Here is an 18,827-nt window from a genome sequence, read left to right as displayed (position 1 = left end):
GTTACTTTTGCATCGACACTGAGTTAAGCAGCGGCGAGCTCTAGTGAAGAGGCCGAAGAGCGATCAGCTGACAACACGGGGCATCAGTTTCAGCCCCAAGTACTCAGAGCTGCTCTCAGCTGTCTGATCAGTCTTCTCCTCAAGCGCTGCTCTATAGTTGCGTATCGTCCGCATTCATCTACATTCACCACAACTAAATTGTAAGATTTAGGGGTTTTACCGGTCGTATCCGGGGAGTCTCGAGTGTATCGATAAAGTTGAGTCCTCTGTCTATGAGACCGGGGCAGACCGATCTTCCCATTCTAAACAATATGATTCACACATGATAAAATCTGCTCACAATCTTCTAGGTCTCACGCTGGGTTTTTGGAAGCGCCCGTTTTCCCAAGCACAACACTCCGCGCTGCTGTGTGATGCAACTCTTCCAACAAAGATGCAATCAGGAGGAGCGGGTGTTTTCTAGCCGTCCATCTAAGCACCCAGCACAGTTGGCATGCCTCTGCTATTTTCCCCCCGCTTTCTCAACTTGACGGAAATTATCGCCGAATGCAGTGGTGGGCATCCCGGGACATCGTATGCTCGGAAGGAAAGGGGGAAGGTCAGGGAGAGAGGGGCTGCTGAGATCTGCCTGCTGCATTGTTCCCAGATCTTTGGCTTCCTTTTTTTTTTTTTGAAATTGTTTTTAGCTCCTCATTTTATCCTCCTCTCTTTCTCACCCTTCTCTCTCCTCCTTTCTCTCCATCTGTCCGCCATCTAAATGAAACCTAAGCGTTGCCTGCTCCCCCGACTGATTTGCCTCGGTGTGACCTCCCTTTAGTGGAGTCGTTCATAGGCAGTGCTGAAGTAGAATGCCTGGCGCTTGGCGGGTGGAGAGAAGTGAGAGAGAGACAGTGACACGCGGCTGTGCGCTGATAGACTTTCCACTGGAGTGGATTAAATCAGCATCAGGCTAGTGGAGCTGATTACCCCAATATGAAAATGCAGTATCTTAATGGTACATATTTTCATGAGGCAGCCCAGTTGCCTTTCATTTTGCGGCTAATATGTCTATTCTTATGAGTCATTTACTTCTTTAATTACCTTTAGCAGCAGATGCACAATGGTGTATTAATGTGAATGATTTTTACTGCCACTTTATCATACTGAGCCTGTGAAGTTGAAAGGCGTAATTGAGGTGGAAGAGCGACTCATGAGGGAAACAATATTTAGTTGACAGCTCCTCTTGTACTCTGGGAGGGTGTTTATGAGTTTACACCGCACTAAAGCTGTAATAAACACAGTATTCATTTAATAACTGCTGAATGGCAGGGGACGGAAATGCCTTCACTGAGATTTGCTCCGTTATTGAATCATGACAGGAAGTTGTTTGCCGTGATCAGAAGACACTGTGTGTGTGTGTGTGTGTGTGTGTGTTTGTTCACTTGCATACACCCTTGCATGTTGTTGCATGTGTCTCTTAATGTGTCTTGTCTCCATGTCTTTGATCAAATGAATGTTTGCAGCAAGCAAAACCTTATTTGCTGTCCTCCCTCCCTGCTGCATGTGCAACTTTGACAATCCATGTCATTTGCATGTGCGTACTTGTGTGTGTGTGTGTGTGTTTTGTCTGCAGCTTGTGTACTTTTCTTAGTGTGTATTTTTTGATCCAGACAAGCTGAATAGAGGCCTTCTTTAGCCATCTGTTGTTAAGCTGCTGGCTAAGCAAGGCTGGAGAATCCAAACAAACGGCGAGCACACAGCAAACGGAAGCTGTCAGGCCCGCATAGCTGAGCTGACCTCGCTGGGCCGGGGGGGGTGGGGGGTGGTGACCCCTCTGTACCAGGCTCCGAGCGCCCGAATCGCCTAGTTGGGGCACTGTTTACCCTCTTCTCTGCACCTCCTCCCCTCTGCTACACTCTCCTCTCTTTCTATCTCCTTCTCTCTCTTTACCTCTCTCTCTTCTCTCTGTTCGGTCTCTGTTTCCCACTCTCCCCCCTCCTCTCCACAACTCTATCTCTTTCTCTCTCTCTCTCTCCCTCTTTACCCTCTCTTATTCTCTCTTCCTCCACCCCCCCCCTGCTCCTCTCCCTCTTTTCATTCCACTCCCTCCATCATCAGTCCCGCTCCACAGCCCCCCTCTCTTCCATCTCCACTCACAGTTAATAACTTTGCTTTCCTCTTGTTTTTCTTTCAGTCATTTTTCCCCAAAAAAACATTTGTCAAGGCACTGCATTACCTGTTATGGAGGGATGGCGGGTGGGCGGGTGGGCGGGTGGGGGTGCGGGGGGGGTGTACAAACAAAATGGGGTTTTTATTGAAGTCAGCTTTGGTCTTGTGTAAGTGCACGCACTGCCTTATTGTTTAAACGTGGCTATTTGAAATGTTTAGTGTTGTCATAAATATTAATAGATTAGTTGAAAAGTGCGGCGAAGGAAGGGGAATCTAATGGTTTGAAGTGGGTATAAAACGTTGATTTATTTATGTATTCTACATGAATTAGTTTGGAAATCTAAACACAGGCTGGAGAGTGTTGTTGCGAGGGCCCTGTAATGTGCAAGGTTTGAGCACGGGGGCCTGCTTTCCATGTGGAGTGGCTTTTTGGAAATGGCATTAATTATATACTTACTGGGAAACCAGCCTTTCCCTGCTTTGCATTGCAGATAAACGTCTGTATTACTGGGGGAAAAAAAGAAAGAAACAACGCAATTAATATAAATAGACATGATCCTCGCTGCTTATCCGCTCACATGTTTAAGAATCCTCCCCCAAAATTATATGCATTTCAATTAAAATGACAATTATTTCAAGTGAATTCCATTACTATATGTTTGCATACTCAACACCCCCCTAACCCCATATCTGGTATCAGTCCCATTGTGAACAATGGATATCAGTTATACCCCCAGCTTCCATGATTTCAGGGCCACTGTCTACAATAGCCTATGTAATTTATGAAATGAATGGCTCAGTGTGCTTACCACTGGCTGTCTGTGGAAGGAAATTAGCCTGCTGTGCTAGCGGCTCACGTGGAGGAGCTAGTGAGAGCAGAACCTGGACTCCTAGGCTTGGTTAGGCTACCGCTGAGGAGCAGAGGGCCTCGTGTTTGAACAGGAAACAGCAGAAGCGCTCAGGACGATAAATGTCAGGTGAGTTGAGACGTGCGATCAGTCAGAAAGTCAAGCAGATAACCTTGACATTTAGGCCATCAGCGCCGAAGCCCCGCGGAGGCTGCGGAGCGAAGCCAGAGGGCCCGGTGTCTGCTGAGCAGGACTACATTAACAGCTAACCTATTAGCCGTGTTGTTGCTGCCTGTCTCTGAGCCACACTCTCCTGCCTAATAAACCCTGGTAAACCCCAGCCACTGAGTAAATACACAGTCAAGCACACACACACACGCACACGCACGCGCACAAATAAACACACACAAGCACTGAAACACACACACACTCACACATCTCTTTCCTTCTCCGCTATCTGAGTGGCCGCAGGGATCCGGTTACACCTGCTTGCACATCTTCTAGCAATTAGGAGCAATCTGCTCGAAACCATTTCACGTTCAAGGTCTTCCCCGGCTGTGGCAACAGGAGGCGGACGTTGGTAGAAATAAAAAAGTCTCTCTGATGATGGGCCTGAACAAACAACGCCGGCCCCGTCGTTTGTCACAGTCCGACTCCCGACGGAGACACCCTGAGAGAAGCCCTCTCCCGGTCTCTCTTACTGACCCTTTTATCACATTCTTCTTCTATTTGTCTGTCATTTTGAAAATGGGAGATGAGTGGTGTCGGTCTCCTGCTTTGTCTCTCTGCCACACTCAAGTCAATTGGAGTGATTCTCCCTGATCGCCGTGCTTCCAACACGGTTGGATTTGGGTTGTTGGTTGTGTTTGCGACTGTTACTCTGGGTCAGCAGAGTTGTATAGAAAGAAAGAGAAAGCATGAGAGAGAGAGAGATCTGAAATGTGTCTAGTTTCCCTCATAGTGGGGAAAGGTGCAGTGAGGGATTCAGCAGAGAGCAGACTTGACTGTGTGGCAATGCTCTGAGCTGGGATTTGTAAGACACCCAGAGCTGGCTTTAGCAGCAGGAAACCCCAAAGCCTGTAAATAATCCACATGTGCAGACTGCACATAAAGACATCCAGTACTTAGCAATTCCCTTATCGCAGCTTGATAGCCCAGGGACATAAGAGGCGCTCCTGCCTCTATTCACTAATATGGTGTGAAAGTAGATGCAGATAAGACGCCTGTTGTTTATTGAGGCAGTCGCGTTAACACAAGGAAAGAGGGTGTGAACTTTGAACATATTTGAAATGGGGAAAATAAAAGAGGATTGCAAATGACAAGGATACCAAATTGCACAGTCTTTGTTGCTGATAAGACCTTGTCAGGTGCTGCAGGGTGTTTTCTAATCAAAAGCACCTGGAGGGTTCACTCTGTCTTTGGTGTGTGTGTTTGTGTGAAAATATGTGTGTGTGTGCAGACCCATGCGCATGTGACTGTATGTATGGTGTGTGGATGTAAGCGTCTATCTATGCAATTGTGTTGTGTTCCTTATCCCAGCTTACACAGTAACAAGCCTGCCTTCCAAACAACCTCAGCTTGAGGTTATAATAGCGCTACTGTAGTCTCAGACGCTTGCACAGATGAAATAACCCACACAAATCCAATTTGTGTATTCCAAAGATGTTCCACCAGTTCGATATAAAGCACATCACAAGGCCCGCTTTTTTTTCCCCTTTTCATTTTTGTTTATTAGTAAGGCAAACTTCTATGATTATGCATTTAACTCTTTATTGTTGTGAAAACAACAGGTTAAATTAATAATTCTCTCCAGATCTCCATCTGCCGTGCCTATAGCAAGGCTGGCCTCTGTTCTCAGGGCAACCCAGTCACCCGGTACCATTATCCAGCTTTGAACTGTTTTTGTATCTGATCAGTTCCACCTAATAAGTCTCTTGATTTGCACTATTGTAGTGCCCAGACAACATGCTGTTCCCCTCATCTCTCTGTGCTTTAGATGCCTCGCGCCTGTCATCGGTTGCCAGTTTATCACAGTCGTCTGGAGCTGCTTTTAGACTTGCATGTCTATCAAGCCTCCAGTACCTTTTGAATGGGAGATCAAAAGGAGATAAATTCCAGAGGAGGAGTGAGAGAGATAGAGAGAGACAGAGACACAGAGAGAGAGAGAGAGCGTGTGGGGGGGTTAAAGAGAAAAGTGGGTGCTGTGTAAACATCACAGTGACAGTTCACAATAGGTTATTTTAGCCCAGCATTAGGCCTCTCCAAGGCATGCCAGCTCCAGTGGCCTTGTTAAAATACAAACATCACAGCAACATTCCTAAGCCTGGAGCAGGCCTCGCAACACAGGTTCTCAGCTCGCTCGCCTTTTCATCTCATTATTTTTAATAACGACAACGCCTTTGACTCATCTTGTATCTTTGGCTTTTTTAAAAGTCACATTGTAAAGTTGTTAAGAGCCAAAGTGTCCAAGCAGTGTGTGTCGTATGTGATTGTTGTCTGGCGGCGGTGTGATTTCCAGTGTGATTTCAGTTAATTTGCTCATGTCAAGATGATCATTGACTATGTTTACACGCGCACGGTAATGTAATTATTGCCCTTACTTTAATTGGAAGAATAATTTGATGAAGCTGTTGACATGAATAGCAGAAGGCTGTTAATTTCCCCGTTTCCATGCAATCTTGCATACTGCCATTATTATTTGAACGTCACGTGGCTCCTCCGCTAGAAGCTGCATCAGTCATTTCCTACTTGCAGTCATATTGCTCCCATGTAACTTTCACGCTATTAAATACGGCTGTAAACAAAGATTGTAACTGTAAAAATTACTGACTGTATGTGGAGTTGAGTGTTGCATCTTGTGGAAACAAATAATGCAACTAATATTTATGTACTCCACATGTCTTAATTGCAGTATTAATAATATGTAACCTTAATTAAAGTAACATAATGACCCATGTCTGAATCACAGTATAGTCATAAGATTGAAATGTTAGTGTGTATGTAAACGTAGCCTCTCAGTTTAACAGTGCAGAACATTGCAATGCCACTATTTCCTATGTATCTACTATTTATGTACTTGCATCGACTGATCCTCGCAGTCATGAGGCTTGCGGTCTGTTCTTTTTTTTTTTTTTATGATGACAATGAGGGAAGACTTCCCAGAAATGTATCTCTTCATCCATGACTCTCTGGACCTCCTATCATATCCTGTTGACTCAACTGCCTTTGTTCCAACACCCTCGGTTGTAAACCCAGACACACCACACACACATTTCACGGTGTGTGTCATCAGTTACACGGCAAAAGACAACAGAACACTTTGTTTACTCTTGAGTGTGCCGTCATACCACACCTTGGGCGTAGTTATGTTTTTTTTCTTCTCATAAACGATCCGTGTTTCACTTAAAGTAAGAACCTGTTTTAGTCATTCAAGTTCAGCTTACCTTGACTTGAAACATTTGTCTGACTGTTTGTATTAGAGATCGTCAGAGAGCTCTTAATATGAAATGATCACTCTGCTTGAGCCACAATATGATATTTGAATCTTAAGGTTCTTTGGTGCTCTAAGTATTGTGATGTGCTACTGAAGTATATTGCGATTTTGACATTTTACCACAAGAAAAAGCTGAAATAATTTTCCAATATAATGTCAAAATGAAATCAAAAATGAAACTCAAGGCCGTTCAGACTTTCAATCTTTCAATGACCATTTTTTCCATTTGTTAGAACATCATTTTCAAAATATTGCTCTGTATTTATTCATTAAAAATCCTTCATAATGGGATGAAAAAATATCAGCATGCTGCCCAATATCACTATAAGAGCTTGTCACAATCTGGTGAGGTGTAATATCCCAGTTTTGTACCGCGTTAATACTTTTCCCACCCCCTGCTTATCATTAGTTCTGTCAACAGCATGTTTTTGCTTTGATGTTTAAGCTTCTTCTACCATCGCATTGATTGTAAGTCGCTCTGGATAAAAAACGTCAGCTAAATGCCTGTAAAATGTAAATATTGCTGTGTGGGAGTGAATCTTGCTCGCATAGTTTTTATTTTTGATTTCTATACTTTACGTATGAGTGTGGAGCGGCGGGGGGGGGTTCCCCGCCACGAAATTTCAAAGCAGCGGACAATTAGGCATGCAGAATGAGACATGTCTGTATAGCATCATTCATCCTTACATGAGAATTGAGAGAAAGACACACAGAGAGAGAGAGAGAGTATGCGTGCTTTAAACTTAAGCATGGTGAAACGCCAGGAGTGTGGCCTCTTTGTAGCCTGTGGTCATATTTATGCTTCATGATGTCATCCGACAGCCTTGTGTTTGGGAGGGTCAATACATACACCCACACATAGACACATAGTGGACCTCCAAACAGCTGTTTGCTCCAACCCCGAAGTCTGTCTCCCCTTTCTGTCTTTATATATCGTATGTCTTTACAGGCACACAGATCAATTCTGTAAGTAAACTCTGTCTCTCCGTCTTCCTACTTTCTCTATGCCTTCTCCCTTTTAGATATCTCACTTTCACGCCATCTTTCACAGGTTTCACTCAACTTGTTCACACGTTCCTCTTAACTTTTTCCTCTTTTGTGCTCCCTGCTCTTTCCCCTCTCCCTCTCCGCGCGGTTGCTATCTCCTTGTTAAACATTCCTCCTTTTACTTTTTTTTACAATGTCTGGCAATCTCTGAACTTATCAAATAATCGACTGGAGGACTTATAGCTCGTCTCTCCGCGAGATGGGCTTGGATGTGCCCCCGACTGTTTGTTTAATTGTGGGAGTAATCGTCTGAGGAACATGGAAAGAATGAGGCCAGTTATTTACCCAGATGGTTTACTGGTGGAGGTGTGAGGCTGGCCAGCTCACTGTGGGAACACAACGCTTGCTTTTCTTGGTATCGCTGGCCGTTTTCATGACCACTGTTTTTTTTCCCCAGCTCTCTCCGGCTTTGTTTGCTCTGGATGGCATGTTTGATTATTTATCGTAAGGGAAAAGGGAGTAGCTGGAGCAATAAACATGTGACTGCACTGTATTTTGTTTTCCACTGAGAAGGCCGTGTCCTTTAACAGATATTTGAAGCAGCCATAAAGCCTTTTATTTGCTTTCTAGAAGGGCGTTTGACTGAGCTAAAGGAGGATCAAAAAGCACTGATCAGTGTCTTTGACGGTTTCTGTTTGCTCTAAGTGCAACTTATCAACAGATAAATATTTTCTCTGGATGGTTGCTGTTGATTTTTTTGTCTTCTTTCTGTCTCTGCGTTTGTTTTGTCATCTGATCATTGTTCCCTCTGTGCTTGTAGAGGAATTTGTCTTTTTTTTCAAGGAGGGGAGTATGGAAAGGTCTGTATTAGGATGTTTGTTTGTTGTCTATCAGAAGGCCAACAGCACATTGTTTAGGGGGCTCTGATAACAGCCATAAAAGTGTTCTCAAGGGGCTATCAAAATATCTGCTTTTAGGTTGTTTGTTGTTGTGTGGACATTTTTTCATCCTATCACTTTATTCTTCCTATTAGGCTCTCCAAGTGGCTCGGCAGATCCTCCTCCAGCAGCAGCAGCAGCAACAGCAACAACAGCAACAGCAACAACAGCCACCCCAGTCACAACAACTGCAGTCTCAACAAAACACCGGCCGGAAATCGCCCAAAGCCAATGACAAGCATCAAAGCCTACAGGTACCGTAGATGTCTTGTCATTCTTAGACAGTGCACTCTCACATTTATTAACTGGCTGGGTGATCTGAGTTTGTGGTTGCTCAAATCCAAAAAACACACGCGAGTGAACTTGTGCAACTCTGTCTAGAACACAGTGTGCGAGAAAGCACAGTACCAGGCTAAGTTCACAAACAGGAAATTAAGATTGGCAGTGCAACAGTTGCAGTTATGTATGCTCACGCATTATGTGTGAATTTCCAACACACGCACACACTCAAGCGGTGACACCTAAATGGCTACACAATACATTAGAAGCAGCTTCTATGCACAAATGAGCGTCGCTGTGAATTATATAGGCCAGACTCTTAGAAAAGCCTTTATGTGGCCAATTTATATCACATGAGCTCATCTAGTAGCGCCAGGATAAATCCAAGGCAGTAGCACACATCAGTGTGTGTGGCTGGTCCTGACTTCCACATTTGAAGGTGCGTTCCTTCCTCCTCTATATTACTTGGTGTGGGCAGTGCACAGGCTGGGAGAAAGGAGGAGAAAGTAGAAAGTGTGGAGAGAGGGAGACGTAAAGAAGGGAGGGAAATGAGAGAGCTCCACTCCTCCAGCAGAGATCTGAGTCTGGCCAGGCATAGGAAGCTCCATGCTGTCCCTGTCTGCCTTTCATCACTGCCCCTCCACATGCACAGTGGAAATGGAAAAGCACACAGGTCCCTACCACCAGCAGCAGGAGGTGCTATGGAGCAGCCCACGAGGAGGGGTGGGTGTTGCAGGTGGAGGGGTCGGGGTGGGGTGCAGAGAGAGGAGCAAGTAGGTGGGAAGGCGAGCGCTGTGAGGGGCAAGGAGGCGGCGGGGCAGCGGCAGTTATTCGGGCTGCCTTTGTGATGCAAGGAAAGACAGCGGGAAATAATCTTTTATTTTTCATCTTGTTCTGCTTTTGAATGGGAACAGCACTGCATATCTGATGCAATATTTACGTTAATTTCAGATCAGGCGTCTTGAGCTGCCTCGGAGATGCATATCTTTGTTTGAACAAGGAGGGGTTGTTTGTTTCGGTGTGAAATTGCAAACGACTTCAGGGCATATTTGGTAATTAATACGGAGGCCCTGTTCTCTATGTGTGTGTATATATAATATTTAATACCCCTACTATCCCGTTGGGGGCCCTTTTTAATGAGCTATTGTAGCGGCTAGGTCTAATGTCAGGTAGCGAAAGAGCCTCTTTGTTGTGCAGATGTCTTCGGAATAGCTCCAGAGGATGAAATATGACTGTGATGACCTTTCAGTTGTGTGCATATTTGTCAGGATTCAAATAAGTTGAAAGGATCAAACTAAACAGTTTCCCCAGCCTGGCAGGGAATTGTGCTGCAGAGGTCAACAGAGGGGACCACAACGGCAGATTCCAGCGTACAGCCAGTTGTTGGTACATAGTGAAGTACTACACCATCTCCTGCAGACAAAGACAAAATTAAAATTCTAATTTATTAATGTATACAGAGAGCTTGGCCAAGCTGTCACTCAGCTATTGAAAAGAGAGTCGGGCCCTTTCCCTCCCCCCCCTCTCCTCTCTCTCCCCTCCCCTCCCCTCTCCTGCCCGGTTCTTGTGAAGAGAGCACAGGCTCGCTGTAGTATCTAACTAACATGGTAAATTGCCTGCTCTCTAATGTTGTGTGTTACATTTCGCCGGGTTGAAACTGCCATTATGAAAAAGCCACAGGTCCAGACAAGTGTTTATTTATCTCTGAATAACATATTCTGCTAATTAAACGCATCCCTACCACAAAGACACACACATACACATACACACACCCAGTTTAATGCCTAGTGTTCATACATAAACAGCAGTGTGTGGTTGTAGATATTTGTTTTTGTTTGTTTTCGTGGTCTCTCTCTTTCTCTCTCTATCTCTGTCTCTCTTCCCCCCCCCCCCCCCCCCCTTTCTCTCTCTCTCTCTCTCCCACTCTTTCTCGCTCTCACACACACACACACACACATACACACACTTACGGGATGGTAATTTGTGAAACACCAGAAGGTAACGATCTGAGTCTCGTCTCGCTTCCTCTTTTAAGAACAAACCCATGCTTAGACAGAGAGCTTTAGAAGAGCCCCCTTCACACAGAACATTCACTATCTCCATCACACAGCCTGGATAATGATTCTCTGTTGAGCTGGACCGGGTCATCAAAAGACATGATCCAACAATTATGAGGCTGTGTAGTAAGCTGACACCCCATAAAAGCACCTGATCTGCGGACGAGGCTCCATTCATCTCAGCGGTCTCCCCATTAGGCACGAGGAGATGTGCAGAGAGACCTCGACTCATTTGGAGATGTGACTCACTTTCCAATTCATTCTTATTCAAGTCAAAAATAATGAAGCACGGTATATATGGAACATCTGAAAAAAAAATGACCTGCATAGAGGAGCGAAGGGAAAAAAAATGAGTCAAGCAAGCCCCAGAATCCTTGATCAGCATTAAATGGCTCTTTGGTTTTATATCTCCAACAGGGGTCCCTCTCAACCCCCCCCCCACACACACACACACACACACACACACACTCTGTGGAAGCCTCTGGAAGAAGATACCTCTGCTGTGTACTTGTGGCCCAGAGGCGCTTTAATCAGACTAGATACACAAACAGCTGCTGCGCAGGCTGGAGAGCAGCTAAACATACTTGACTGGTCAAAAAGCCAGTAAATTACATTGACAGAATGACACGTGTAATTAAAAGCGTCCATGCTGCTCTTACCTTTTGCGCTTCACACCTATAGTGGCACCGCGAAGAGAGCCGGCAACTCCCACCCCGCTAATTACCATTATCAGTGAAATGGTAGGGTTTGACTCATTAGTTCCATGTGCATTTAATTAGAGGCAGGCTGAAATTGGATTTAACTTATTACTTTTTCATGGATCACTTTCTTGTCATCACTTCAAATTGGATTGCAGCCCCAGGTAACTAATTATGCCAGCCGCAGGATCAGGACTGGAGAAATAGGTAATTAGGAACAACACTGTCGGACCCTCGCTGATAGTCCACCAGCACCGCGGAGGGGGAAGGGGGGAAATGAGGCTCGTTTGTGGCATTGCTTAGGAGCCTGGCTGGTTAACTACACCACACTGCAAGGGATCCTAGGTAGGCACCCACCTCCTACAGGGGATTATGTGGCGTACAGCTGGGCTGAAGATGTTGTGTCAACATGGTGTCTTTGCTATCAGTGTAATGCCCAGATTAGGCTTGTTTCCGATCCAGGCTTGTGGCCGAGATTGGCCTTCATTATTCATGTCACTGGTACAGTGTGAGGTATGGCTAGAGGCCAGCTAGAGTTCCCTGTGTGGACCCTGCTTGAATGACATTGACTGTTATCTGTCTGTAGTAGGTCTGCACTGATTGTAACGAGAATGTGTGAGTAGTCGGATGGAGGAGAAGCGGATGGGTAATGGAAGAAGTAAGGATGCTCTTAACAAATGTCTGGTCCTCAAATCTGTTCAGTTGCAGCTTTGGGTTAAGGCGGTTTTTACAGAAAATGCTCAGCTGAGTTCAGAGAACGGTATCGAAAAAAACATAGGAACTTCACTGTACATATTCACTGCTGAGAACTTCCATTTTTCATCTTTGAAGCCCTTGTTTGTGAGGAATGGAAAAGCCAAAAGATCTTTTCCTTTCTTTGGGTTTCATTGCTTACTCAACTTTGAGATTATGTGCTGGCCTCCTTTTGTGTTTAGAAAGTTGCATGATTCATTTGACAGATCACCTCCTCAACATGTTCTGATAAATGTTGCATTGAACATTTTGATGATGTCAAAGGTGCATCACTTGTTATTCTTCAGACACAGACAAACCTCTGATAATGTGTTTCAAAAAGCATGCCAGCAGCCAATTTTCTTATCTATACTATTGCCAGTTGAAACCACAATCCACAATCACTCTTTCTTTCTTCTTTCTTTTCCTCTCTCCCTCTCTCTCTTTATTTCTCTCTCTCCCTGTTTTCACACCATAGTGTGCAGCCTCACAGAGGGCATCTCCAGGTCAAAAGATAATGTCTTTTCAGTTTACATGATGAAAGCCTTTTAAGTTCTAGCAGCGCCCCCTCCAACGCCCCTCCTCCCCACGTTTGCTGTTCACATCCTTCATTTGTGGTCTGTTGGGGGGAAGCGTGATGTGACAGAATCCAGGGGCCAAGCCTCTCTGTCTGACAGGACAGGGAGAAGCCGCCGGCTCTCTCTCTCTCCCTCTCCTACTGGTTTTTGCAGTAGACCCATGGCATTGTCCTGACACATGTACACCACAGTGCTCCAATCTGTAAGTCATTAGAGCACTGGGCCGAGGCCTGTCAGCTGGAGCCCAGCCAGTGCTGCAGGGCGATCCGAGGCGGCATTTCGAGGTGTTCCCGCAGCCCGGTCGGCCAGTGGCCCAAAGTGGCGCGGCAGCGGTAGCCCACCGGCGAGGTGACAGTGAGCACAAGCCCAGCAATCTCTGGCCCCTTGCCCAAACAGGATTTTTTAAACAATATCTGTAGAATTTATCCTTTGTGTTCCAGGTTAGTCGCACTGAGATGAAGAATCTCTTTTCACAAGGGAGACCTGACCAAGACAGCAGCAGTATATTTAGTTGCAGGGGATAGAAAATACAGTTGAAACATTACAGAATAAAAATATATATATATAGATAATCTGAGAGGAAGAAAAGAAGGAGAGTGAGCAGGAGAAAGAGGAGCTGAACAGAGAGAGAGAAGGAATGGTGGCACAATCCCAAAACAATCAACCAAATCAAAGCATTGCCAATTTCCAGTAGATTCATCTTCCATTATCCTAACAGCTGCTTTAAACTTGCTAAGAGTAACCAGTCCATTAAAGTTCAAATCCCTCTGCAGGTTATTTATTTCACATAGAGGTGACAGAGATAATGCACAGTGGAGGTGGATGCAGCCACCCAATGATGGTTTAGAAGGTGTAGGAAGAAACCCCACCAACATTAGCTTTCATTCTTCAGAGCTTGTTTCAGACTGTCCGGGCTTAAGTGTATCCATACTTAAGAGAGGCTTTTTTCCTAAACACACACTCTTGTTTGAAATAGAAATTGGTTTGTTTTGCTCCATCATTGCTTTCTTACTCCCAGGATGTATTGCCGCTATTGATATTTTGAGGAAATATCCTTCAGAATAGCTCCCCTGTCAGTCTGCAAAGCGGCTCCGACCGCCAAATCCCATAATTCACCGTGTGTGTGTGCGCGCGCGATCCTCACAAGGACTTCATCTCTTTGTGTTTGTAAAAGGTCTCAAGGTAATGCCGTAATGAATTCTCATTTTGATGCGTGCGTTGCTTTGAGGTGATACAATCTGTCAGGAATGATCAACACAACGCCGAGTCCCGTGTCCGTGCGGGACCCCAGGATCAGGCCGTCTCCTCCGCCGCTTGTTTTCCTTGTCATATTGTAAAAATGTATTATGTGTACTGTATAGATTAGAACCAGGTTTGGGATAATCCTGTCAGAATGAAGTCATCCCTCCTATTTCCATGCAGCCGAGCAGGCATCGGGGGGCTGTTGTGTTAGGAGCTCTCTCCCAGCCGAGACGATGACTGTCGGATTGACTCCAGTCACAGCGCTGGGAGCCACTCTGCCATTTTCAGGACCCTCTTTTCATTTGAGCCCTGATGTTTCCCTTCAAGCTGTGCACCCTTTCAACCCCCCCCACCCACTCACTCATCCACCCAGACACACACACACACACACACACACACACACACTCACTCCCCCCAAAAAATGTTGTATCTTTGAATCATCCTCTGGCACTATATCTTGATGTCAGCCATGTGTTGTTTGGAGTGATTCACACGCCCTTTGGGGAGGGGTGAATGGGTGGATGGATGCACAGTCAACCATAGCATTAATAAACACTAACAGCTATGCAAGGTGCATTCAACTCGGCATCAGCTCACAATGCCGCTTCTTCTCTCACAAGTGACGAGTGTGTTCATCTGGATGAGGCATGTTGTCTCCACTTTTGACAGCTCGGCGATTCACGGTTTCCATCTCCACCAAGGCATTTCACCCTGTTTTAGGAGAAGGGAGCAGGAAAATCGTCTCTCTCAGACTGCATGAGAAGAGCTCCAGAGACAGAAGTGCCTTAAGCAACATGAGGGCATAATTTGAAGATGTATATTTGTGTTGGACATTGTACAGTAAGCCCTCATAGTACACAACCCCGTAATCCATGTAGCTATAACTGCTCTATGGAAAGCTGCGAGGAAAACTTAGATCTGTGATTTCTTTGCTGTTGCGTTCTCTTTTTACCTTAACAGGCAAAATAAATTCACATTAAGTGCGAGAAATACTGGATACTGCATTATTAGGAAAAGAATGAACAAAATGATTACCCCATCTTCATCTCTTACCTCCAGTTGAGGAATTTTACTGGGTGGTTTGGAAACAAACTGGGTTAGCTAAACAGTTAGCCGTAGTGGCTAGTGGGGCTGTAGGCTACCTTCCCTCCTACTTGAAACCCTTCTTTAAAAAGCGATGACCAGCGGCACCAAGTTTAGCAGATTCTCGTACTTTCTAAGAATCAGTGTAATTGTAATAAATGCTTTTTGCTGTTATCTGTGACACAACATTACAATAACAAGCATTTCATACAAACTTTTCTGTGGCTTAAAATTCAACATTGCTGCACCGGAGTGTCCAAGTCTACTCTTTTTTTACTCTACAACTGCCCTTCCACAACCCACACTGTATCACTCTTTTTTGCTCAACAAAATGCTGTGGCGAGTCTGTATGTTAATATAGTTTCTGATTAAATCAAATATGAATCAGATCACCAAACAATAAGAGGCAAGAAATTCCCCCACCTCCGTAAATCGATGTTGCTCAAACCCAAAAGTGTTCTTGTTTTGACTAAGTGAAAAACCACAGTAGACAGTACACGCCAAAACACAAGCTCCGTTATACGCTGGCTGGCATATCACCTCAGGAAATATTTTGCAAATACAGACTTCACATGTGCTGACTAAACAATGTGTTCATGAATGCTGAAATTAAAAGTAAATAACCAAACCCATACATAATAGACCAGGAGGAACACGTTGAGTCAGGCGTGACTTACCGTAACTCCATTTCGCTTTGAGTGATAACCTCATTCACTCCAAATATGACTTATTCCATGCATCAAAGGGACTATTGGTAGATTGCAGATGTTAAAGGGTGGGTTCACTATCCTGTAATAATAATAATAATAATAATAACAATAATAATGATAATGATAATGTTCATAATGCACTTTATTTCATTGGACTTTTTCAAAAATAGTTTCAGTTTCAAAAATGGTAAATAATGAAAATGCTTCACATGATTTAGAAACAAGGGTGCAAAAAGATCAAACAGGCAAATACAGCCAGAATAAAATAAACAAATCAAGGAAAAACAAATCAAACAAATGCTGGTCTGTTAAAATTTGTTTTAGTAAGTGATTTAAAAGATGACAGTATTTTTTAGGGGCTCGGACGGGAAAGGCCTGATTACCTTTGGTCTTCAGCATGGAAATACTGAGGAACTACTGTTTATTGTTCACTAACAAAAACACTTCACTTCTTTCGGTCCATCAAAAAGGTTTTTGTTGCTATTGTTTTAGAGCTGTAGAAAAATTGCACAGCATCCTCCTGCAAGTCAGTGGGTCACAAAACCACAGAATGTGAATGCAAGTCCCTCTCAAACTGCTGCTTCGCTAATTCTCAGATTTGCCGCAATTTATAGAACACAATAGAAAAGGCTGTGTTGCTTGTTTCTGTGATGAAATGGTTTGAGTCTCCATTGACTTGGATGATAATAGAAAGCTGTTGACAAGTTCTAACAGAAATGTGTAAAATAAAACGAGGATTAGACGTTATGATTTGTGAGATTTTTTTTTTTTTTTGCCTTGACAATAGTGTATAGAGCAGCTGTTGTTTGCGTAGGCTCCACACCTGCCCTGCTGACGCCCTCCATCAGTAAACAATGATTTACTTCACACACATAGGGAAACAGACTGTGTTTGTTTTCTCATGACAAAGGCCCAGGTCACCGATGCCTTTCAAGAAAACCTATGGGCATATTTTCTTCCACCTCCTCTCTTCTCTTCTCTTCTCTTGCTATAACTGTAGCAGGAGTTAGATACTGGCCTGGCATGCTGGTGTAGCTCATTCACTGGCTGTGTTAGTGTTTTGGGCAGGCTTTGTAATCGGAGCCGTGTCGTTATCTTTAGCCAGAGCAGAGCCCGGGCCAGACCAGACATTAACTCATACTTTCACTCTAACTCGAGCAGGAAATGGGAGTATTTTATAATGTCATCCACTCTGTCATGAGCACAATCGCTCAGTGCTCTCCGTAAACTATCACAGGGGACGGCGGTTCAAGGCTCAAGGATATTGATGCTTTTCCATACACAGGGAAAAAAAAAAAAAATCTATATAGAGTGTGTATCACATCGACACATATGTGTAATTATTGTACATGGCGCAGGCACAGAGGCAATGGATTAGAGAGACAGTGTGTGAGAGGAGAAGCTTGAACTGTGTGTCTGCTAAATTTATCATGAGGCCTTTGGGAGCGTTGAAATGAGAACAGTGGCCTATTACTGCTAAGAAGGTGTTTTATTGAGAATACGCCGACATGCCACCCCAGGGAGAGTGCCGGGGGAGAAGAGTGTGGCCACAGCCTAACCACTTTGTGTGTGTGTGTGTGTGTGTGTCTGTCTGTGTGTGTGCACGTGCAGTTGCGAGTGCATGCCTGCATGTCACTGTCTTTTTGTGTGAGCCGTCTTGAGTGTGTCAGATAGAAAATAAAGAGCCTTTTCTTCCACTTAATTATTCACTACGATATGTATTGGAATTGTCACTTTTGACACTTGAGGTGTCCCAGTCAATAATTTATATAGGTCAGGCCAGCTTAGCAAAGCTCATTGTTAGTTATTAGCAGATGAGAGCGGTGGCTTGTTATGCAGGCTCTCTGTTTATTTTACCAGTGTGTTTGCGGACTGGAATGCATCCCATGAACATTCCTTCATCCTTGGCCAAGCGTTTATAGCTGTTGATATGAGCTGTGTTTTAGTGCTCTGTTATTCTGCTTTGTGTTTATTGTCATGGTAATTAACAAAGTGAGGTGTTAATCCTGCCTCACTTTGTTTTCCTAGAATTGTATCCTAAATAGGTTGCACAGGTTTGTAACAAGTGAATCAGATCTTTTTTTTATTTCTTATTAGAATTCAGTCTGACAAATAGCTCCTGCCAATTTTTTTTTTTTTTAAATGAAGTTATACTGTAGACGGAAACATATGAAAATGTAAAAGATAGACAGAGAGATTGGAAAGGTTAGATTCACTGTCAAAAGAGAGGAAAATGTAGGTTGACAGGAGCCAGTGTATCTCGTGCTGCCTTCTCTCTCTCCTGGTGAGTTCAGTCAGATCTCCAGTAGGTGGCAGGGTCCTGTTCTCCTCTGCTGCCTTCTCTCCTTGCTGAGTGCACATGGGTGTTAAAGCGTGTGATGATATCATGACAGCTAATTGCTCTCATTGGGATGGAGTTGGACGGATTGCCTGGTAGCTGGCGTGATGTTAGCTATTAATGTAAGTGGTTTTTAGCTCGTCTGAGGCCAAATTGTAGGATAAGTATTTAAAACTGTTAAAAGTTTATGTTGCTGTGTTTGGTACAATGAACAAATACACCCAAACGTGTCTTGGTACACTGCAAATAGTTGTGTGCTGTGGTGTAAGTGTACACATGGCATTAGTGGGGGAAAAGCAAACAAGCATTGTTTTCATAAATATCTTATTTTACTCTAAAATGAAGTACTCACATATGGTATTGTCTCAACTTGGGAAATACAAATAAAAAAGAAAAAAAACAACAAGCCCAAACAACTACAAAGCGTCTGGATTGTTGGTGCGTTTGTTGTTTTCAGCATGTGAAATGAGTTGTGCTCTTTGTGCTGGCACTATAAACAATTCCATTTAGCAGAACAATAAAGGGGCTGATAGCGGGGCCAGTTTTCTTTCTTTCTTTCCGCTGGATAGCTGTGTTTACTTATCTGTTGTTTAATTAAAGGGCCTCTTTCTTTAGGCTCCCATTGTTTCAATAGCACGGCCGGAGTCCCGGCAGGGGTCAAAGGGTTAACAGCCGTCAACTGTGGCTTTTTTTTTT

General features: G+C 44.2%; 1 protein-coding gene across 5 annotated transcripts in view; it reads left to right on the top strand.

The window, feature by feature from the left end:
• foxp1b (forkhead box P1b) overlaps positions 1-18,827 on the top strand; it is a 98,671-nt gene that overhangs the window by 37,020 nt on the left and 42,824 nt on the right. For all 5 annotated transcript variants that reach the window (XM_078283566.1, XM_078283564.1, XM_071922959.2 and 2 more), the window contains exon 4: positions 8,510-8,668. In XM_078283566.1, the coding sequence (XP_078139692.1) occupies positions 8,510-8,668 (159 nt within the window). The remainder of the gene's footprint in view (positions 1-8,509; positions 8,669-18,827) is intronic.

Source organism: Centroberyx gerrardi, chromosome 5, assembly GCF_048128805.1.
Source record: "Centroberyx gerrardi isolate f3 chromosome 5, fCenGer3.hap1.cur.20231027, whole genome shotgun sequence".
In the NCBI taxonomy this organism is placed as follows: Eukaryota; Metazoa; Chordata; class Actinopteri; order Beryciformes; family Berycidae; genus Centroberyx; species Centroberyx gerrardi.
This window is presented reverse-complemented; position numbering and strand designations above follow the sequence as displayed.